This window comes from Schistosoma mansoni, chromosome W (assembly GCF_000237925.1).
Source record: "Schistosoma mansoni strain Puerto Rico chromosome W, complete genome".
NCBI classification, from domain to species: domain Eukaryota; kingdom Metazoa; phylum Platyhelminthes; class Trematoda; order Strigeidida; family Schistosomatidae; genus Schistosoma; species Schistosoma mansoni.
The window spans coordinates 47725240-47748267 of NC_031502.1; the positions used below are offsets into that span (position 1 = coordinate 47725240).

At 32.8% G+C, this 23028-nt stretch overlaps 2 protein-coding genes and 1 non-coding gene across 3 annotated transcripts in view; 1 reads left to right on the forward strand and 2 right to left on the reverse strand.

The window, feature by feature from the left end:
• Positions 1 to 21054, forward strand: part of Smp_146420 (putative spindle assembly checkpoint component MAD1 (Mitotic arrest deficient protein 1)) — a gene marked incomplete at both ends in the record, with an annotated part of 29881 nt that extends 8827 nt beyond the window's left edge. The window contains 7 exons of the mRNA XM_018789946.1: positions 4575 to 4600; positions 5472 to 5691; positions 9474 to 9695; positions 11320 to 11546; positions 11988 to 12147; positions 15750 to 15899; positions 20869 to 21054. Coding sequence (XP_018655338.1) covers positions 4575 to 4600; positions 5472 to 5691; positions 9474 to 9695; positions 11320 to 11546; positions 11988 to 12147; positions 15750 to 15899; positions 20869 to 21054 — 1191 coding nt within the window. The remainder of the gene's footprint in view (positions 1 to 4574; positions 4601 to 5471; positions 5692 to 9473; positions 9696 to 11319; positions 11547 to 11987; positions 12148 to 15749; positions 15900 to 20868) is intronic.
• Smp_146430 (putative beta-1,4-galactosyltransferase) overlaps positions 1 to 23028 on the reverse strand; it is a gene marked incomplete at its 3' end in the record, with an annotated part of 187582 nt that overhangs the window by 116088 nt on the left and 48466 nt on the right. The window lies entirely within an intron of this gene.
• Positions 1356 to 1428, reverse strand: Smp_tRNA_00575_Pseudo_TTG.1.1. Its single transcript has one exon. It is a non-coding gene (tRNA).

A 23028-nucleotide genomic window follows, 5' to 3' on the forward strand; every position in this document is an offset into this window, starting at 1 on the left:
TATTATTTATATGAAATTATAAGGTATTGACAACCAAAACATATATAAGTAAGTGAATTTACACGCATCATCATTTCGAAGACAAATTTATTATTAACAATAGCTATCTATTAATTATGTACATTATAAACCCAGAAAAGGCTGTCTACTCTCCCCATTACTCCTTCTTCTGGTGATTGACTGGATTACTGAAGACTTCGACTCTCAGGGGAAACATGGAATACAATAGAATCAATTAGATGATTTGGACTTCACAGATGACCTAGCCCTCCCATCTCATACACACCAACAAATACAGACGAAGACAACTAATGTAGCAGCAGCCTCTGCATCAATAAGCCTCAACATACACAAAAGAAAATGCAAGATCCTCAAATACAACGTGGAGAACGCCAAGCCAATCACACTTGATAGAGAAGCTGTGGTAGATGTGGAATCTTTCACGTACCTGATCAACAGCATCATCAATGAACAAGGAGGATCCGATGCAGATGTAAAGGTGAGGATTGGCAAAGCAAGCACAGCATTCCTACAATTGGAGAGCATATGAAACTTAGAAGAACTATCAACCAATATCAAAGTCGGGATCTTTAATACGAAAGCCAAGATATTCCTACTCTACGGAGTTGAAACGTGGAGAACTACTACATTCATCGTCAAGAAGGTACAAGTATTTATAAATAGTTGTCAGTGCAAGATACTCAACATCCATTGACCGGATACCATCAGCAACAGCACTTTATGGGAAAGGACAAACCAGCTTCCAGCTGAGGAGGAAATTAGCAAAAGAATTTGGAAGTGGATCGGACATACATTAAGGAAATCACCAATGTGCATTACAAGACAAGCCCTAACTTGGAATCCTGAAAGGAAACGGGAAAGAGGAAGGTCATAGAACACATTACGTCGGGAAATAGAAGCAGTTACGAAAAGGAAGAATAACAACTGGAACTAACTGGATTGTCGAGGATTGTACAGGACGGGGTTGTATGGAGAGTGCTGGTGTGCGGCCTCTGCTCCTTCACGATAGGTAACAGGAGTAAGTAAGTAAGTAATGGTTATTTGAACTCACTAACTCAGATGTATATTTGCAGCGAAAGGCAATGGTTTTCCAGTATCAGTTACAGCATCGATATTTGGATGCAGATAATTTCAGATGACAAGCCTCAATCATGAGAAAAAAGAAACATGACCTCTAGTTTCGATTACTAATCACAAATCTATTTACTTGATAAATGACTAACTTTATGTACTTTTATAGGCAAAGATGGACAGTGGTTAGCGGTGAAATCCAGGACGAGAGTTTCATCTTATTTAAGACTCGTCAGCTGGATGTACGTGCATCTCAGAGTTGATGTTCACTCTGGGACTCGAACCCAGTAGCTTTCGCTTCAAACGCCATCGCGTTATCCCCTCAGCTACTGTGTCCTGATAGCCAGTTGCTTGTGCAATGGGGTGAAGTTTGAATTCACTTAGTATTGTTTGTTTGAATCTTCCCATCGATGTTTAGGACTGTAATTGATCAGTCTCTAATTGGCATATGTGCATACTGTGGGTATTGCCTCGATATAGCCTTATTTCACAAGCATTATAAGCAAAGATGGATAGTGGCTAGCAGTGGAATCCAGGACGCGCGTTTCATCCTATTTGAGACTCGTCAGCTGGATGTACCTGCATCTCAGAGTTAATATATAATTTCAGTATTTTTTTAATTTTCAGATAATTAGAAATTCGGTACATGAATTTCATTGCTTTTTATTGAAAAAAATAATAAAAAAGAACATTTTAAATTTTATACCACTAATTTCCTTTTTCTCTTTTTTTCATAGAAATAAATTAAAAGAAGCTGTAAATATTGAACCAATCCTTAAACAAGAAATAATTAATATGAAAAATAAAATTGAATCTATTAAATTAAAAATTCAAACATTAACAGAAACATTTAGACAAAATGAACAAATATTTAATGAATTAAAACAACAATTAATTAAATTAAATAAAAATTTAAATAATAAACAAAATATAATAGAAAATTTATTAATATGGATTAAAAAAAATGAAGAAAATTTATTAAATCAATTTAATGGTAAATTAAATATGGAATTAAATAAATTAAATGAATTATTGAATAAAAAATTAGAAGAATTTTCTAATATTAAAATGAATGAAACACAATTAAAAATTGAAAATGATAATTATGAAAAACGAATCATAAATTAGTAAGTTTAATATTCAATTTTTTTTTATCTTTTAAAATTTTTTTAAATTTTTTTATTTAGTTATTTATGGTTTTTATTGAAAAAAAAATGAATTTCAACTATGAAAATACTGAAATATTCACAAAACCCCTTCTGATCTATAATCATAGGTACACTAGTGACTGACTGTAAGGGATGTTTGCTTGAGTTCTAGTGGGAAGCAGTGACCAGTGGAGTTCAACCAAGTCTGTTGTAGAGATATCAACTCACTGAAGACAATTGATGAACGGTTGCTCAAACATCATAGATTGGTTGAAGTTAGACATTAATGCCGTTGGATGCCGGATCAGTGGTCTATCGGTTAAGTGCTCTGGCGCGAGACCAATAGGTCCTGGGTTCGAATCTCGCGAGTGCGGGATCGTGGATGCGCACTGCAGAGCAGTCCCATAATAGGAAGGAACGGTCGTCCAGTGCTTCCAGGTTTTCCATGGTGGTCTAGCTTCAATTGACTCATGATTTCAACTATGAAATGTCCACAAAACCCCTTCTGATCTAAATTTTCAATATTTATCTAACTCTTATTATCATTATATAAAACTGTGGAATAATGAACATTTTAGAATGTTATAGATTCCCATTGTGAAAATTAGAACAACATTTGTAAGCGAACAATTGTTTTCAATTAGATCGTCATCAGGCTTTACTTTAATATACATGAATATTTATACGAAAATGTTTTAGACCAATCAAGGCTATTTGAATCAATAATCACAATGAAATAGAATACGTTACCGAGCATAATAGTTAAAAGTACAAGTTGACAGTGGGAAGACAAGTGCACTAATGTTTTTTGATTACAATTCTAAGTCTAATTACTCACCTTTGATCTCCTATTTCCAATGTTTAACTACTGATAAGACTTTTGTTATCGTAATTTAATATTCTTACTACTAGTAGTACACTTGTCTTCCCACTGTCGACTTGTACTTTTACATATTATGCTCGGTAACCTATTCTATTTCATTGTGATTATTGACTCAAATAGCCTTGATTAGTCTAAAAAATCTTCGTATAAATATTCATGTATATTAGAGTTGCTATACTACATTAGTACAGAGATACAATTCTCGATTCAAATCTCATAGTGGTAGAAGTAGAAAAAGTATAGGCAGTAATCGGAAAGATTAGGGTTTGGAAATGTTATTCAAAGAGTATAATGCAGTGAAATAAATTTGGAAAGAGAAAAAAAGAAAGGGACATGAAGAATTCAGAAGATTAAAATTTGTGATAAAACTGAGTGGATGCATTTGCGCCATTGCGAATAATCTTGGGTCATATCATTCAAGGCCTCTAATCATCGGTTGTTATCATCCCGCGGATCACAACCAGGTAATCTACGCCTATTAACAAGGCCCATTCCACTTGTCAGTGACTTCATGGATTTGTGTCATGTTTTGGTCTGACCGCCCCTAGCTTTCTTCCAATCTACTCCTACGCCATAAAACATCGCTCATCGGGGCAGTTGGTGGTCGAGCATACGGCAGTTGGTGGTCGAGCATACGTAATATATGTCCCATCCATCTCAACTGGACTGAATGTTCAAGTACAGAATATTTCTATATATATATATATATATATATATATATATATATATATATTCTGATCAAACAATAAGAATTTTGATATTTTTATTATTAAGCATTTCAAAGTTACTCAGTTGAAAAGATGTAAAGATTAATACTGAATTCGAACTCATAAGTGTACTATAACTTTTTAAGCGGTAGTAGCCATTTTATTTTGATGTCAGGGTTAATTTGTTGAATAGTTATTCAAAATAGTGATGAAACATTAAACCTATTTTTGTACTTGCTGAGATTTATCGGTAAGGTGCACTCGAATTCTTGGGAAAATAAACACTTCCAAACTCATCTTATGTAACATATAAATACGTAATTGAGACTTTATTTTCGTTATTTTTAACACACGAACATCAAATTAACCGTAATAAAGTGTTAAACCTACTCACTTGTCAGAGTAATCGATGGGATTTATTCAGCTTCCAAACATAACTAACTGTAACATAAGTTATCATACAATTATCCATTGACGTAGGGTAATTTCTTCCATACTATCACTGTCATGCAAATAATGTCTCCATAACATTTTACGAATGATAATTTTATAATTCAGTTGATTGGTAGATATCTTTCTATAAGACCGAAAAGTGTTTGACATTTTAGACTTTTGTGTTCAAAATTTGTTTGAATAGTGAGTAAGTACTTTGTGAATAAGTTAAAAACCTTGATACGGCTTGATTTCTGTCTCTAAATAAGCTCTCTACATTACTGTCGCCTTTTAATACATATTCATGTACAGTCAAGACAACCTTTATTTTGTATAAGGTAATTTTATTTAATAAGAAAGGACGTTTGAAACAAGTTTTTATTGTTAGTCATTCTAGTTGTCGTCGAAGCATTGGTCACATATGGTGTAACAGTGTATTGAGTAGTACTGAGGTCAGACACAGAATGACAATAAATATATTGATACAACTGAGAAGTTACATCGACTGAGGTATCTGGGATATGTATTGCGTATGCCTAAACACCACCTGAGTTAACAAGTAGTGTTGAGTAACATTGGAGCGGTTTGCAAGGACTCCTGGCGTACTCAAATTAAAAGCTGGCATCAAGTCATAAAGCCACTGACAGTCGTTCAGAGCTGTTTTAGTAGATGAAGACTACCTGGATGGAAGCGCATGATTAAATGTTAGGGAAATGAAATAACATAGATTTGAATCAGCTACACTGGTGAAGGTTTATTCACTCCTTATCTACCCCTTGAGCTTTGAATTTAAGATTATTTTGTGCTTTTCATTCCAAGCATTTATTCTTTCTCATCAAATTATATTCCCTTTTACATCTATTTTTATTATCATTGAAACTACTATTACTTCTCCGACTGCGATATCCATTGCGATAAGTTAGTCTGGTTTTATTAATGTGGTAATGACAACTCATACCGATGAATAAGCATACCAGATTCCTATATTACTCTTCATTGACTGGCTGACTGAACGATGAAATTTCATAAATTGTTACCTAAACATTTATTTGCCTATCTATTTCGTATACAGTAGCTAATTTCTTTAATATTTTGCCGCTTTTTTTGGGTTAATAACTTGTATAACCAGTTTATTTCGTATTTGATTTTGATGTTATTCTTCTTGTTTTTGTTTTAATATCTATAATATAATACTTATCTACTTATCAGTCAAAATGAAATATCTAAATTTAGAAAATCTATTGAATTACTTGAATCACGTTTACTTACGGCACAAGATTTATTACAAGTTTCAAATACTGATTATAATCGTACACAATTAAAACATTCATCAGTTAAAGATGATTTAGAATTAACTAAATCTCGTACAAGAACAGAACAAGATGAGAAACAAAATATGTTAAAATATTTACAGCACAAAATAGATGAGGTTAGTCAGTTATTATTATTGATATAAGTGTTAAGAGAGTAGTATATATTGATTTATTTCATGAGTAATTTCTTTTTTGAAACGATAGGCGAGATTGAGTTGTGACAAGTTATTCTAAACTGAATACACTTTATTCTTCGACAGACATTTGATTAATTTATACTGTACAACTGATATGACACAATCACGTTTGATAAGAATCTTATACAGGTTAGGACAGTAACTTGTATCATTAATTGAAAAGTTAATTCATGATTCATTTTCATTATGTTTTCAATGATGCACAGGATGAAATAAACGAAATGTACAAATGTCCGGTAACATTTGCTTATCGTTTGATCCGTTTTTAGCTCACATTTCTATATCTATATTGTCTAAAAAAGGGTGTTTCCGCAGGATATCTATTTAATTTTATTAAAAAGCAACTAATAAAGTCTGAATATTGATGCCTTTGTGTGTTTTTGTAGTAAATACCCTTTCCAATTACATTTTATATTTCATATTGAATAAATTAGAAACTTTAGTCTAACTTTATCGTTCATTAGGGGTTAGATTGTATAATCTATGTTGTCGTATTACAGAATATTTGAAGCAGGTATCCTGCCTGGTAAGGACTATAAGTATACCTAGAATAAGATGAGCTTATCTCAATTATATTATTCTCAGTGATTCGTTCTAGGTGTAAGGTAAACATGTGTTTCCTTTGTTTCCTATGAGCTGTAAAACCGAAATAAGAACAAAACTAGAGTTCTAGGTTCCATTGCTAGTCACATTCAAAATATATATTAATAAAGCATTCGGGGCCCATTATTATCATCTTTTCTCCTTTTTATTTGCATATTTCTATCACACTGTAAAGAACAATGGAAACTTGAATAACTACAGCATGATATCAAGTCTCATGTAGCTTACATTAGTCAGTTACTTTGTACTAAGCAGATTAGCTTGAATCTCAATTAAAAAACAATTAGCAAAGTGTACTAAACATGTTTAATGAAACTGAATATCAATGATGGTCAGGTTTAATTGCTTGCTAATGTTTTTCCAAAACAGATGAATCAGTAAATGTAACAATCTATTTATTTAAATACTGAATTGAATTGTTCTTGAAAAAATATTTACTTGTAGATCTCTAACTTTGTATTACGATCAAACTGGTTTTTAAGTTCATATAAACGTGTTTAGACGCGTGACTGATGCTTTCATTCTGCTTGTTTATCAAAGATTTCAGTTATTGTAGAAGTTTTACTACATTGTTAAAACATGATTTATTTTTATGGTTCATCATATTATTAATCTCATTGCCATTCCAATCACACTACAAATGATATTAGGAGAGAGTTAAATGGAATCCATGAGCTAATTCTACATACCTGATTCGTGCATAAATTTGTTGTCAAGCCACTGAAACAATTCGATAAATTTATGAAAGACTTTTTTAAATCAATACACTCAGTACTAAAGTCATTATCAGTGAATGAATAAATGGATTTGGTCAGCAAGGTGGTTAGGATTTCATTACTCACACGATGTTAACTTTCAAAGATAAACGGGATAATAATGATCATGATGTTGTGAAAGATATAGGAAATATGTGACGGTTGTTTGCTCATGGATTTATCTTTCAACATGACTGAAGCTACTTCATATTTGTTTTCAAATGAATTGAAAATACTACCAACAAACTTAAATGTGGTTTTTAAATTATCCTCTCATGAATAAAATAAGATTTGTAAAATCTGTCATACGATGGGCAGACAATAAATAAGCTTTAAAAATTTAATCCGTTATTTAAACTAAAACTTATTGATGAACTAAAATTATTTATCAGTATAAGGTTGTGGAAGTTGTTGAGTTTTTGTTGACATCATGAACCGATCAATATTAGACCACCATTGGAAACACGGAAGTACTGGCCGACCATTCTGTCCCAGTATGGGATTGGTTGAAGTTAGACATTAACACAGTTAAATGCCGGCTCAGTGGTCTAGAGGTAAGGCCTTCGCGCAAGACTGAAGGTTCTAGGTTCGGATCAGACTTGCGATATCATCGATGGGTACCACTGAGGAATCACATACTGGGGCGAAATAGTCGTCCAGTGCTTCCAGGTTTTCACTATTGGTCTAACATTGATCAGTTCATGAGCTGAACTAAAATTATTTAAAAGCTTTGATGACCGAGTCAATCATAATTTGAAACGTGAATGAATAATCATAAACGTGAATTTCAGAGTTACATCTATAACGGTTTTACTTGAAAATAATGTGATCAATATTATATATGCGACTTCAATGAGTAATTGGGTGATTCGAGTCAGTGAAGTGTAGAGTATGATTTTCATCTTTTTTAATATTAGGTAAAAAAAATATACCGGCATCCACGATACAGTGTCGCTAATCAGCCAAAGTATAATGTTTGTATAGTCACTCTTCATTTCAGTACAAATACCAAATGGATTTCCATATATTCAAATCATATCTTAGATCTATTCACAAAATATTATACTTGTATACAAATACATATATATAAACCTTTTTCTATAATTTTAACTAAGTCTTTTTCCCTTGATTTAACAGGTTTGATAGGTGTATTTCATTTCTATCAAAGTATAATAAGGAATACATTAAACAAAATTATTTACTTGGCTATGTTACTATGAGTATATTCCATAGCTTCCGAGATAAGTAGAAAAATGTATGTAAATAACATTGAAAGTAGAATAACCTAGTGAGTATCAGTGTTATAGTACAGTATTTGTTAATATTTGTGTTTTCGGGTTTATAGTTGAATATTCAAGAAATACTAATACTGTTGTTTCTAGATCGTGAAGGCTTTTTTACTATTCAAATGCAATGACTTAAACTCTTGGATAAACATATATGATTACTTGTATACTGCCAACTACTTGATAATCGTCAGTTAATCATTAGTCAAAAGTCAGAAATTTTTCAAACAACCTCAGAAAAACTAAGAGATGATCACTGAATTTTATATTCAAGTCGATATATCTTGTTCGATTTTGGAATTTATTAGACTTTAATAGATGTGAATTCTTAAGTAAAAATCTCATACTAATTAATGGGTAAGTAATACTGTTAATCAAAGTGAGAATCTTCAATACGAACGTCATGACAGTCAGTTCTGATGTACGGATCTTAAACGTGGAGAACTACTACATCCATCATAAATAAAGTACAAGTATTTATAAATAGTTGTTTACGCAAAATACTCAACATTCGCTGACCGGATACTATCAGCAACAGCCTTTTATGGGAGAGGACAAACCAGCTTCCAGCTGAAGAGGAAATTAGCAAAAGAATTTGGAAGTGGATCGGACATACATTAAGGAAATCACCAAACTGCATCATGAGGCAAACCCTAACTTGGGAACGGAAAAGGGGGGAAGGCTAAAGAACACATTACGTCGGGAAATAGAAGCAGATATGAAAAGGATGAATGTTAACTGGAAAGGGTTGCCCAGGACAGAGTTGGATGGAGAATGCTGGTGGGCGGCCTATGCTCCTCCACGAGGGGTAACAGGAGTAAGTAAGTAATACTGTTAACAGTATAGTCCTATTTCATGATGTTTTAAATTCTGGTCATCTGGAACTGAATGCAAGTGAAGAAGTACACTATTCAGGAAAACAGTTTATTCATGAGTCCTAACTTTCCGATAATCAGATTGCTTTTAGTTAACTTTATTACATTTCTCTTGTTAATTAATCTCAATTAATATTCTCTAATAATTGAATACATGTTATATCATTTATTTAAAACAATAGGAGTGTCAAATTAAGTCGAAACTGATGATAGATTTAGAAAATAATCTTATAGAATTTGAAAAAATTAAGCAAGATGGTTATCAAAAACGTTTAGAATTAGAAGCAACAGTTAAACAATTAGATAGTAATTTTGAAAATGTTAAATCAGAGTTAGAAGCTATTCGATTAAATCATAATTATTATTTAGAACAATTGAATATTAAACAAAACGAATATAAACAAGTAAGTAAACTTTTTATTCCATTTTGAATTTGTAAATTAAATTTGATTTATTCAAATGATTTTAAATTATAAATTAAACTTGTCATTTGAATATAATTGGAATCATGATTCAATTGAAGCTAGACCACCATGGAAAACCTGGAAGCATTGGACGGTCGTTTCGTCCCATTGTGGGACTCCTCATTTGAACATTTAAAATGAAACACTAGAGCTTTTGAATATGACAATTGATAAGCAATATGATAACTAATTTACAAAGAAAATAGTGTCAATTATTTATCTTATGAAATGATTCACAATGATGATATTTGAATCATTCACTTGTTGTTGTTTACTTGTATCTTCCCATTGTTATTTAAGACTGCAATTGATCAGTCTCTTATTGGCATATATGCATCCTATGCGGACTGCCTCGATATTGCCTGAAGTCAAAAGCTTTATAAGCAAAGATACATAGTGGCTAGCAGTGGAAACTTTGAGGTGCAGGTTCATCCAGCTGACGAGTCCCAAATAGGACACAACGCGCATCCTGGATTCCACTGCTAACTACTATCCATCTTTGTTTATAAAGATATTTGAAATAGTTTTCAATTAAATCGTAAGTTAATGTAAAAATGAACAAGGCAAAAAATGGCAAAATTATCCTTTCAACCTGAGAAAAAATTAAAAGTAAAGAATATGAAATAGCAGTAGCATCAGTGATGGCAACAAATTCAAACATAGAGCAGGTAATATAAAAGAAACTAGTGAAATAAAAAACAAATGAAATACATGGAATACCGTTAAAATCAAAGTTAAGATTAGTATAAAATAAGATTCCAAATGTTAGGTGAACTCTGAATGGGTTTCTCTATTCATGGATTTTTTTTCAATTTACCCTCAGGTTAGCCATTATTGCATGTTGATTTGAAGGTATGCTTGGAAATGTATCATATGTGCTTTAATCATTTCAACTGATAAAGTTTTACATTTTCATTAATTGATGGACCACATTTATCTAGTACCATACTACTAACTTCATCATTAGTTACTTGGTGATTCTACAATACACGAGTAATGGTTAGAAAAAACCTGTGATTTAGTACTATGGATCTGTTTTTCTATACCACTTATTTAGTCCGAAATTAGACCAATATTTCTGGTTTCATCAGTGTGTCAAGTTCAGATGAATATTTCCTACTCTTCGTATTTCATCTATATATGCTTTATGTATTTTTTATGTCCAACTCATGTCTACAACTATTTCAATAGATTAATGTGGAGTAAGATCTATTGTAACATTTTAATCCTACTTTGTATGTAGGCAAACAAAGTTTAAAAAACGTAACCATCCTGTACACTTGAATGTTTTTTGTGGATTATTACCTAGTGCTATTGGGTCTTTAGTTTGGTGTTGTATGAAGAACATTAATTGTATAGACATTTAAGACACTTTAGATGAATTTAATAGTTCATCTACTATCTTTGGCATGTTCTGAGTATAAGGGGACTTAACCGATTAGTACCTTCCCCAAAAGAAAATACTAAAGCTGAATTTTAGTTTATATTCTTAGTTTTTTTTTAATAAAAAAACAGTAATCGATCATACAGTTTTTTTCTTACTATTTAATTTGTATCCAACAAGTTTGAAAATGAATGGAATGAAGAATATTCTACAATGTGTAATAAAGTTCAAACACTAGATGAGTCTCTACTGAAATCTAAAACACAATTCAGTGAATTAAAGACAAGATTAGAAGGAATGACAAATGAGAAGAATTTTCTACAGGAGAAACAAAATAAACTTAAATTATCATTATTAGCATTAATGAAAGTGAAACTACGAGGAACTACAAAATTAAGTCAGTTGAGGTGAATTTATTATTATTCTTTTTCATAAGTTATAAGTCTTTTCTGAGTCTAAATATATTTTTGTGAATCCGTTTTTTATGATATTTCGGAAGCCCGTGACAAGATACTCTGGACTTAGGGTTTTGTGTCAACTGACATTTGTAAGGAAGGCGTATCTCAAATCTCCAGGGAACCGATACTACTACTCGGAATTCGCGTCTGTACAACTAATGTTGGAGTTAAGTCTGTTACCACTGAGGCACCTGACCTATATAGGATGACTGAAATTTTCGCACTCACTGGTTATTCGAACTTTATTTATGTTTTTCACCCGGGAAACCCGGGTACGGTTCACTACACAAATCTATAATAGGGAGTTGAGGATTACTCTAGTTCTTCTTTTTAGTTTTAAATTATTTTGTCTTTTTAGTTAAACGTTTCTCATACTGCTCAAATTTTTAGATGTACGGTTGCTGATCTTACCAAAACAAATAAAACATTGGTCTCAGAAATAGACATTTTGAAAAGGCAAACTGAACAAATGAATCAACTTCAAACTAAACGTGAATTACAACTGTCTAACTTAATGAAAGCCCGCGATTTAGTATTGAAAAAACTGAAGGTAATACTTATCGAAGATCTTTTGATTTCTAAAAACTTCATACATCACATAGTACTGGATGTAAAATTTGCGTCATCTATAACTATCTCATCTGAACACTTCTCGTGATGCTGTTTACATGAAACCGTTATAAAATAATTATAAATAAGCTTTTAATACCTTATCTGTTTCTCAAACAAAATGGACTCCAACTTTGTTATTTTTAGTTATTTAGATGGATTAGTTCAGCTTTAGTAGCGTTTCTGTTGCAGAACAATTATAATTTTGAATTTGTACTTGTAGAGTTTGATGAAAATACCACCAAGTAAAGAAAGCACGTTCAATAAGTGTATTGTTATGTGAGAAGTTGTGAGCCCAGGATGGGCATCTAGGCACAGAGGACAGCAGCTCGGACGGCCAAAGGAAACTCGTTGGTCAGATAGCGGTGATTGTGGCCTTTAGCTAGGTAGAGACCGTAACCTGTTTCTGTACAGGATCAGCTTCTGACATAGCTATTACCTAAGTGTCACCTGGCCTTTTCGCTCCGCAAGTCAAATCTGGACTTGGATTGGTTGCATTGAGATCAGCTACCACTGAGGTTATTGTGTAAAAGATTACCTCTCTTTTTGGAGAATCTATCTTAACTCCAGGTACACCCTAGTATGAGCCAAAATTATCTTGGTCTTTGAGGGCGAGGAAACTTGTCGTCCTAAGAGGATTAATGTGAGCAAACTGGTTATACTTACCGTCACAGCCAAACAATAAGTCGAGTTAGGTTTAATGGTAGCTATCAGTTCACTGAAAATTCGAGATAAACACTGAGTATATCTACGTGATGCCATGAAAATGGTAAGTTGCTTGTGCTTTGGAAAAAAAACCCCAATTACAACCTCTGGATTAATCCAGGCTCTCCAAAACTCCTTGGGTCACGTCAGTATACTTTATTTTAACTCGAGTTTGATGATGGACGTAGGTACTTAGCTCAGGATACTTCATAATCTTACTTAAGGACTAGGATACATCGTGGTTGCAATGTGTCAACACTTTGGCGGCAATAAGTACGTCTAGTAACTGCCGGAAGCTGTTTCAGCATACCACGAGACACCAGGAACACAATATTTAGTCTCACTTTGTATAACACATTTTTTTCCGGTGGTAGATTTTGGCAGAATTTATGTCTTTTAAATAGAATGAACAAAGGTGAGGATTACAGTTATTCAAAAAAGTAAAACTTCTATATATTGGATTAGAGTTGATTTAGTAGGACAATTGTATATATACTGTCTCTGGACGAATTATTAAATAATATAGATGGAGAGCATAAAGTGACTAATCAAGTAAATTAATAACTGTATTCTAATTTACGTCCAATATACTAAGTCACTTAATGTGTAATTATGTCAAACAAATCTGGGCCATACACTTGATGTGTTTTTAATTTATTTGTCAATCATGTTCATTATGACTACAATAATAACAGGTGTAATTTATGAATAAGTTACGGATAACAGTCGAATTTGTAAAGATTGATGTTCAATATAAAACGGACCCCACGGAAGAAAAATTTAGTCAACATAGTGAATGCCTAAAGTACCAGCTTGATTTATTGACAAAAGTATAGTATAAAGAACGACAAGCCAAAGTCAAGAACATGAATCTAAGGCGTTAAGTGAAATCCGGATATTACGAATTACAAGAAGTACAAATACCTTTGTATATTAGTCAAAACGTTTAAAATGATAGCAAAAAAGTCATCTTTGTCATTACATCGTAAAAATGATGGTTTTTAATATATCAAACCCTCAACTGACTCTGCAGATTTTATCTAAAAACATATGGACAACATCCTGGTGTAAGCAAAGTATATGGACAACCTTGAACTACGTTTTGCTCAACGAGATGGTATTTGATTCTGAAACTGATTCATAGGTAAACAGCAATACAGCCATAATTATCAATAGTTTTGACATGAATAATTTAGGTTTCCTCCACCGAATGACGTCATCAATAAGGTGAAAATTAATTATGATATGAAGCTCGATTATTTCGTCTATATACTTCAATTCTGCCATTATCCCTATATCTCAACCATAAACACTTAATCCCGCTTAAAAGACACTCTTCCATATGGTTACAGAACACTTCCATATGATAGATAATGCCAGTTCATAATGAAAACTATAACCCTAAACCCCCTAATCTTAGCCCTAATTAAGAACAATGTGTGAACTCTTAAGAATACATTTAGTTCTTTCAAGGGTTTGAGGGGACAGACAACCTGCGTCCGATGAATTTACGTCATTTTTTTCGACCTAAATGCAGAGTAACTTGTAGATAACGTTAATCGATCCACTGATTACACTTTATAATATTATTATTTCCTTTTTTATGAACTGGCCATTTACGAAAGCTGTTTCCCGATTTGCTAGAAACTAACAGAAAATTAATTTTAGTTGTTTTAATCTCGTCCCAATGACGTAGCTTTGCCAACATATTAGCTAACGATATTTTTTTTTTATCAAAGTCAAAACCAGATGTCGGAATATCAAATAACAACTATATATTTGTTAACTGTACAATGTGTTTACTAGAAACTCAGAATTGGGGTTTCTCTTCTGTGCATAACTTGCTTGATTACATTGGCTTAGTGATTATATCTATTTGGATAGTGTTTTGTTCACTGAGCTGGATGATTTACTTGAGGAGCCACAATTTTCGTTATGAACAACATTATCAGCCACTTCAGACTGGAATAAATTTTTTTAATTAGTGGGAGACAGTAAACACTGGAGAATATGTTTCAGAAAAAAGAAATGAGGTATATATAGAGGCATACAGAAACTCAAGTTTTACTGGAAGGCAAAGAGTAAGTGCAAATGAACCATTACGTTGGACTTTTAACCCTCGATCGCAGTTATTGCCCAGATTCACAACTGGGTTATCCCCTCTCAACTTCATTTCAACTTATTTCTGCTCCAGAAAGTACTGCTCATAGCGGTAGGATGTGGTTAAATGTACTTCAGACATATTCCAGACACTTCACACAATAACGATTCAGAGCTTCAGTAACTGACTTCCCAGTTTCTTTAAATATCATACGTCTGACTTCAATATTGTTCACCCCATTGTTCCTCGATATTCGGACGATTTTTTGAAGACGACACCTACGATTTACCAAGACTCTTTTTTTCAAATGATCTAGATTTTTCTTGGATGAAGTCAATGTTCTTATTATTTGAGAGTTAGTGAACCATTTAAGTTTTTGAACAACTAATATATCCTCTGATAAAACTCAGTTTCCGTCTACTATATTTTTACTCCAACCATTATCAAAAGTCATGGATAATTCAGTGAAGTAATTCCTTTCTTTTCTCTAACCAAACGCTAGATTTAATCATTTATATAAAGAAAAACACGAAACATCTATAAACTTTCATTTGCGTGATATAATTTACTCGATAATACTGATTTATAATGAAAGCTCCATCTTCATTAAAAGCTGGAAGAATGTTTGTTTTACTTATTCATGAATTTGAAATGTTTTTTTTTTCCTTTTACAAAAAAATCAAACCCTATTAAAAATGTCCTCTTCTATTTGATTATTATCATACCAATCATATCAGGAGGATTTAAAAGAGAAACTCTCTCTTAACTTAACATTATCTGATCAATATATTAAAATGCAAGAAGAACAAAGTAAATTGTTATCATTATTCTACTTGGCTGTAACAAATTCTGTGTTAGATCAAAATCAATTATTCAATGCAGAGCAAGTGAGTATCAGTGTGATGCTATAATACCTTAGTACTATGATTATTCATTATTATTATTTTATCAATTTGTAAGGAATTATTGAACATATAATCGATTTTAATAAGCAAATTTCATTCTTCGATAACAATCTAGTTTCCTGGGTTGATAGGTGACTAACTTAAAATTGCAAATATAAATAATAAATAATAGTATAGGTCCTTCTTATATAGTATGTTCTTATTCTCCCCCCCTTCCAGCCATAGGAACATGAAGAAGCCTAGTAGGCTCTTTTGGAGAAGAGTGCTACATCGAAGCACGGAACAACTACCGGGGCTCAATAGCTGTTTTTGCAATGCTTATGCAGAATCATTACGCCATTCTTTCTTTCTTTTATTTTTTGGGCAGACTCATTCTTACTTTCTTTCTGAACCAACAATAATTATGCAATGATTCTTTGTAGCAGTCGTAATCATTTGTGGGTATAGGTAGAGTGGTTGATTAGGACAATCTCCGCCACCCGTGTTACCGCTCACGTTAGTACATGGAAATAGTCCCATGATCCAGGAGGCACGACAAGGACGTGTGAGTTGGGTTTTGCCTCCCATGTTCTTATTTCACTATTAGAAAATAAATATATTCAATTAGTTTATTTTAAATGATCTATTTGTAAGGAAGAAACAATTAATTGCGATACAAAATCACACATATTGATAAGAAATGTAATTACATTATATGGTTAATTATATAATTCTTAATGTATTCACAAAAATTAACCAGTCAACATCATTACGGAAACCCCTGTTTTTTGTTTTTCAATCGTGTACATGTACACTCTATATTTCTCTATTTATTGAATCGATATAAAATTAGAAGTACCATATTACCTAACAAATTGCCAGGTACCTTTCAGTGGGACTAACGATCAATTTAAGCTGTGAAACGGACTAAATTATTGAGCGTCCCATAAATATCATTAGTTTTAACAGTGATAATTCTATTCTTTAGTACAAATGTCCAACGAATTCACCAGACTCTTAAGTCAAAATCTAAAAAAGTTGAAGTAAAATGTGTAGTTTAATTCCATACAAATTGTAGGTTCATGTTTGCAAAATACACATATACATATAAGCACAATTCATTTATCAGATTAATTGTTTACTTGAAACACGAAAATTATTTTAAACAATATATGCATGGGCATATTATGAATAATGTATCCATACTTTGGCTTAAAAGTAATATGTACTTGAATGATCATTGTTAAGTATCATTATTGATTCGAGAAAGTGTCATCAATGTTTATAAATTAATATAATTAAATATAGTAATTGATCATTTGTTTATTAAATTAAAACATGTGTATTGTGAATGTTTTCATATACACAATGTAATCAGAGATAGGTATCTACCAAATTTTATTGACAAGTGAATCTTTATCGGTTATGATTAGCGATATCTATTCAGAAAACTCAACAAACTAATTTTAGCGGTAAAAATGCACAGTGCCTCCACATCACTAATGTAAACTACATGTTCGACAATCTCCACACCCTCCCATACTTATGATAATCATCTAACTAACTTTAAGGTAATTGCCGGAGTTCAGTAAGAAGCTGTAACCAATAGAGTTTAACTATGACGGTTGTGAGATAGATATCACAAAGGGCAATGGGAGATGTTTGCTTTAAATTGCTAATTGACTGAAGTTATAGATGTAAACCACTAGATGTTGAGTCAGTGGTCTGAGGAGTAAGTGCTCGCCACGAGGTTTAAGGGTCTTGGGTTCAACTCCTAGAGGGATGTTGACGAGTCCCATGCTAAGACAAAACAGCTGCCCAAAGTTCCTTGGTTTTCAAAGGTTGTTTAACTAAAGTCAATTCGTAAACTACTGATACAGTGGTCTCCACAATTTCCTCCATACAAGATAATCTCACATAGTTTTCAAAAGTTATTTGGTACACGACAGGCTGTTTGAAGGGAACTCTAAAAAACAAAAAACTATTAATTATCTCTTATTATTATCCCAGAAAAAGGTGAGTTTGACGATGATGGAAGATATAATTATTATGATAAATATAATAATCATGTTAATACGTAAACCTTGTATTAAAAGTCTATGTTTTAAGCATTGAAACAAATTTATTATGCAGCAGTGAAACCGACTTATTTTGCTTGGTGGTTTTGCGGGAAAAGAAGCTGGGTGCTCAATTTGAACTGAAAAACACCGCTTCTTATTGTTATCCTTCAAATATCATTATATATAATTCAAAATGACTCTTTATTACAGAATTTACAGAAATGTATGGTTTTACAAGCAATCATAAGATGATATAAAGTAGATTACTTACCAGTTATAATTGAGATAGCTGAGTCCAGTCTAAAATTAGCAATACGGCTATATTGTAAGAATATGGTTTAAATAATCTTGTGATGAAATAACAACGGACTTTCATACCACATAGTATTAAGTTGTTTATTCGCATTCCTAGAGCCGGTTGCACCGATTCAGAGTGAAATTTGGGGTGAAGATAAACTTGTTCGCAATTTCGAACTTGAACCTGACAACCGACCAAAATGGAGAGGAAATTATTATTTACAATATTTTAATTCATGTTGGAGGACATGTTTCGTTCTCTGTCGTTTTTTTGCTGGCTTACATGATAAATGTAAAGCTCCCTACGACGAAAATAGCAGCTCATTCGGTCATTATGGAAGAAAAATTACAACATGGCAATAATCATTACCTCCAATTAATTCTGTAATTGAAATCATTCCAAAATATCTACAGCTGAGTGACAATATGAACGAAAACACAACCGTATTTACTGACTAAGATACATCTAGATGACTTGATAATGTCGAGTTTATCCTGACCTGGGCTTGTATATTCATATTTATTATGCTCTTCAATTAAACTGTTTAGCTGTGTTATTTTAGTCTGTAATAATTTGCTCATATTTTCATACATATGTATCTTCTCGCTTGTACAGATGTGTATAAGTAGTTGACATCCTACGCATTTATTGCTTATACTCGCTCAAATGTTAATTACTTGTTGCTTGATGACTCACTCGTATAACGTTGATTACATATTTGGTTAAATGATATTCTCTAATTTATCTTTCTCATTGTGTGCTTACTGGTCGTTTAACTTAAGATGTGTCTAAATTGAACTGTTGAGACAGTTTCGTTTGGCCATTTGAAAACTTTATTATGGTATTAACGACAGTCAGGTTGATTAATATAAGAATTCAAGGGATAGTATTGTAGATAATTCCCAGCAAGCTGAAGATTATAGTATATTAGCTAGTCGTGATTACTCGGAATAGCATGCACTATAGTTCTTTCAGATATCGTGTAAGGAAGTTATAATTAGAATTTGTCGGTTTGTTCTTCAAAAATCGGTAATTTCTAAAAGTAAAAGTTTTGAGTTGTAAATTAACTTCCACAAAAAAAATTTTAAAAAAATCAAAGTAATTCAAAGAATACGATAAACTCATTTTACTTTGAAGCCTCTTTCCAGTTACATGCAAGCAGTCTAACATGTTATTAATATCCATCATCAGTATAACAATCCTGATACGTAATAAACGTGAAAGAATTGATAAAGCATGTCGATGGCAGAAAAGGTAGTAAAATATCTTCGTCTGTCAAGATTATTATATAAAATATTTTAAAAACCTTTGTCAACGGTGGATCATAGTATTATCATTAATGAATGATACAAATGGAGAAGATTTGTAGCTCAAGTGGATGATTTTGATGAAGTTTTGTTCTCTGAGCAAACCATCCAGCTTAGAGAACAAAACTTCATCAGAATGATACAAATGTTACTTATAAATTTAATGTATAAGAACTTCAGATTGTAAAAAGACCAGTAAAATTAGTTTTGAATTCATCAATCGAAAAAAAACTTATGGTTATAAAAAAGGACGAAAAAATCAGTTAGTTATAATCAATTCACAGTAATACCATAAATATACATTGACTCAAGTTACTATACCATATCAACATAAACAAAACTACATAACTGTAATAGGCATCAAAAATGTAGAAATGATAATGAGATAAACAAAATATTGAGAATATAATTTCTGAAGAAAAAATGATGACAAATTAAATTTACCTTTAAGACATAGAAACAAACCTAATAATATGAAAATAAAATAAAAACTAGTGAAATGTTTCATTCAAAACACTTGGTATTGTTTGTTTGAATCTTCCCATTGATTTTTAGGACTGCAATTGATCAGTCTCTTATCGGCATATATGCATACTGTGCGTATTGCATCGATATAGCCTGAATTCACAAGTATTATAAGCAAAGATAGATAGTGGCTAGCAGTGGAATTTAGTACACCCGTTTCGTCCTATTTGGGGCTCATCATCTGGATGTACCTGCATCTCAGAAGCGAAAGGTACTGTGTTCGAGTCCCAGAGTGAACAACAACTCTGAGATGCAGGTACATCCGGCTGAAGAGTCCCAAATAGGACGAAACGCGCGTCCAGGATTCCGCTGCTAGCCACTCTCCATCTTTGTTTCTTTCAATAATTTGAACATTTTTCAAAGTGTCATTGTAAATAAATGTCTTAATGTTTCCATAGTTGAAATCATGAGTCAATTGAAGCTAGACCACCATGGAAAACCTGGAAGCACTGGACGGCCGTTTCGTCCTATTATGGGACTCCTCAGCTATGCGCATCCACGATCCCGGTTAAGTGCTCTGGCGCGAGACTGGTAGGTACTGGGTCCGAATCTCGAGAGTGCGGGATCGTGGATGCGTACTGATGAGGAGTTCTATAATAGGACGAAACGGCCATCCAGTGCTTCCAGGGTTTCCAATAGTGATCCTAGCTTCAACCCGACTCCCATGATCTCAACTATGGGAATACTGAAATCTCCACAAAACCCCTTCTGGTCTTAATGTTTGTTTTCTTAAAATTATCCATTTATTATTTAATTAAACAATTACATTATTATTATTATAGCTTTTAGTATTATGGGCAAGAATTTTACGTCAACGTAATTATTGGGAATTGAAACTACAAGCAAAACAAGAAACAAAAGTTAATGATTTATTAAATCATAATTATCAAATTAATCAACAAATTAATGAAATTAAAGAAATTAATACAAATATGAAACCATTACTTTCATTAGAGTATAAAACATGAATTTTTGTTTATTGAGTCTAAAACACATTAGGGAATAATACTCTTCCTCTGAATGATAAGATGGGACTATAAAAGATGGAGAAAAAAAACGAATCGTGGTACAAATTTTATTATTTTGTAAAAAAACAAAATAAACTAATTTCTATTATCTTATCTTCTAGTTATTTATTGAAATATTATCAGAAAGGAGTTTTTTGGAGATTGTAATAATTTAATAGTTGGATTCCTGAGTCGGTTAAAGCTAGATCACTTTGGGAAAGCTGGAAGCACGGGACAACCGCTTCTTCCTAGTATCGGACTCCTCAGCAGTGCGGGTCCACGATCAAGTATGCGGGATTCGAATCCAGAACTCAGTGGTCTAGAGGTTAAGCCTTTCCATGCGAGACCAAGGGCTCTGTGTTCGAATCCCGCAAGTGGCATCGTGGATGCGCACTTCTGAAGAGTCTCGTGCTAGAACAAAACGGCCGTCCAGTGCTTCCAGGTTTTTCATGGTGGTCTAGCTTTAATTGAATCATGACCTTAACTATTAAAATTATTCAAATATGTTCGACTTATTTTAGTGTATATTAATGCAACACCTGTAATTTGTTTGTTTCTAAACTGTAATGCTGTATCTGAATAATAAGTATGCAAATACACTAATTATAGATTTTACTCTCCAAACAGGTCAACTATTATTATAGGAAATTTAAATGGATAGCGAAATTGATTCATTTCACCATGTGCAGGTACTCATGTTTCGGTCATACACAAGTTGCTTTCTGTAACGCCTAAAGATACTGTGGTGAATTTGAACTGAGGTGGGGATAACCAATTTATTACTTCATACAAAAATTACAGAATATCTTGATAAAATATGAGAATCCTACATTGAATAATTCATTTGCGAAGTTCCACCACTTGTTCTCCATATTTTATATGATTCTTCCAAGTCACAGTTCCTTCCCATTTTCGTTTCTATTTTCTTCAAGTCGACCTTCATAACCTTCTGTTGCCGGGTTTTCTACTTCCGTTTGGTGTTACATGCTACTTATGTTTGTCGATATTAGTAGCATACACCACAATATTATTCCCTGAGAACCCGTACCAAAGTAAGTGAAACGGGGTTCTAACCTGTAGTCTACAGGTTGAAAGTTAAATGGTTTGACTAATAAGCGCAAGAATACGGATAAAGAGAAAAAAGACAGCAATTTTGACATAACTCTTAAAACTAAAATTACTCAAGAATGAATACGGTAAATGTCGAAATCTAACATTTCTATCGTACGATTGTTGCGTGGAAAAGCCTGGCCTCTCGGAGATGAGTGTCAGACGACTCTGTGTTCGATAATTTGAAAGATTGCTGACACCCAGTGGATGAGTTTCGGCAATGTGTGCTCGAGAGCAGTGACGATGACTTATTTGGTATCATTATCATAAAGCAATAGTTTCATTGGTTTAGGTATGTTTAACGTATGTCGTGCCAGCGAATTCTACACTAGCATGAACTGCCAACTTTGGGGCTGGTTTAAGAAAGTGGAGAGGTGTTCAGTTTATCACATAGTATCGGGGTATAAAAGAAAGCAGTATATGGCTGTCACCTGTCGATCAGTCACGAATTCCTAGCTGGGGTTTTGGAAATGGCGCAACTCAGCTTATTGAGACATCATCAGACATGTTTCAGAAGAGAAGCTGATGGGGATCCAACTGTAGATATTTCTTGATCTTTATAAAAATAAAAAACTCCTTTAGTCGAAAGAGATCTTGACTACTATTTTTCGAATGAATTGTTAGTTCTGTTATACGTTAATTTTGTTCATTTATTCATTTCTTTATCTTCAAAAATATTTTGATTTCCTTTCGTTATAAACAATATTATTTCCATATTTTCTGTAGAGGATTCTATTTTTCGGATCCGATTGTATAAGACTTTATTCACTTATGCCTGTTACCCCTAGTGGACGAGCATGGGTCGCCCACCAGCATTTTTCTGCA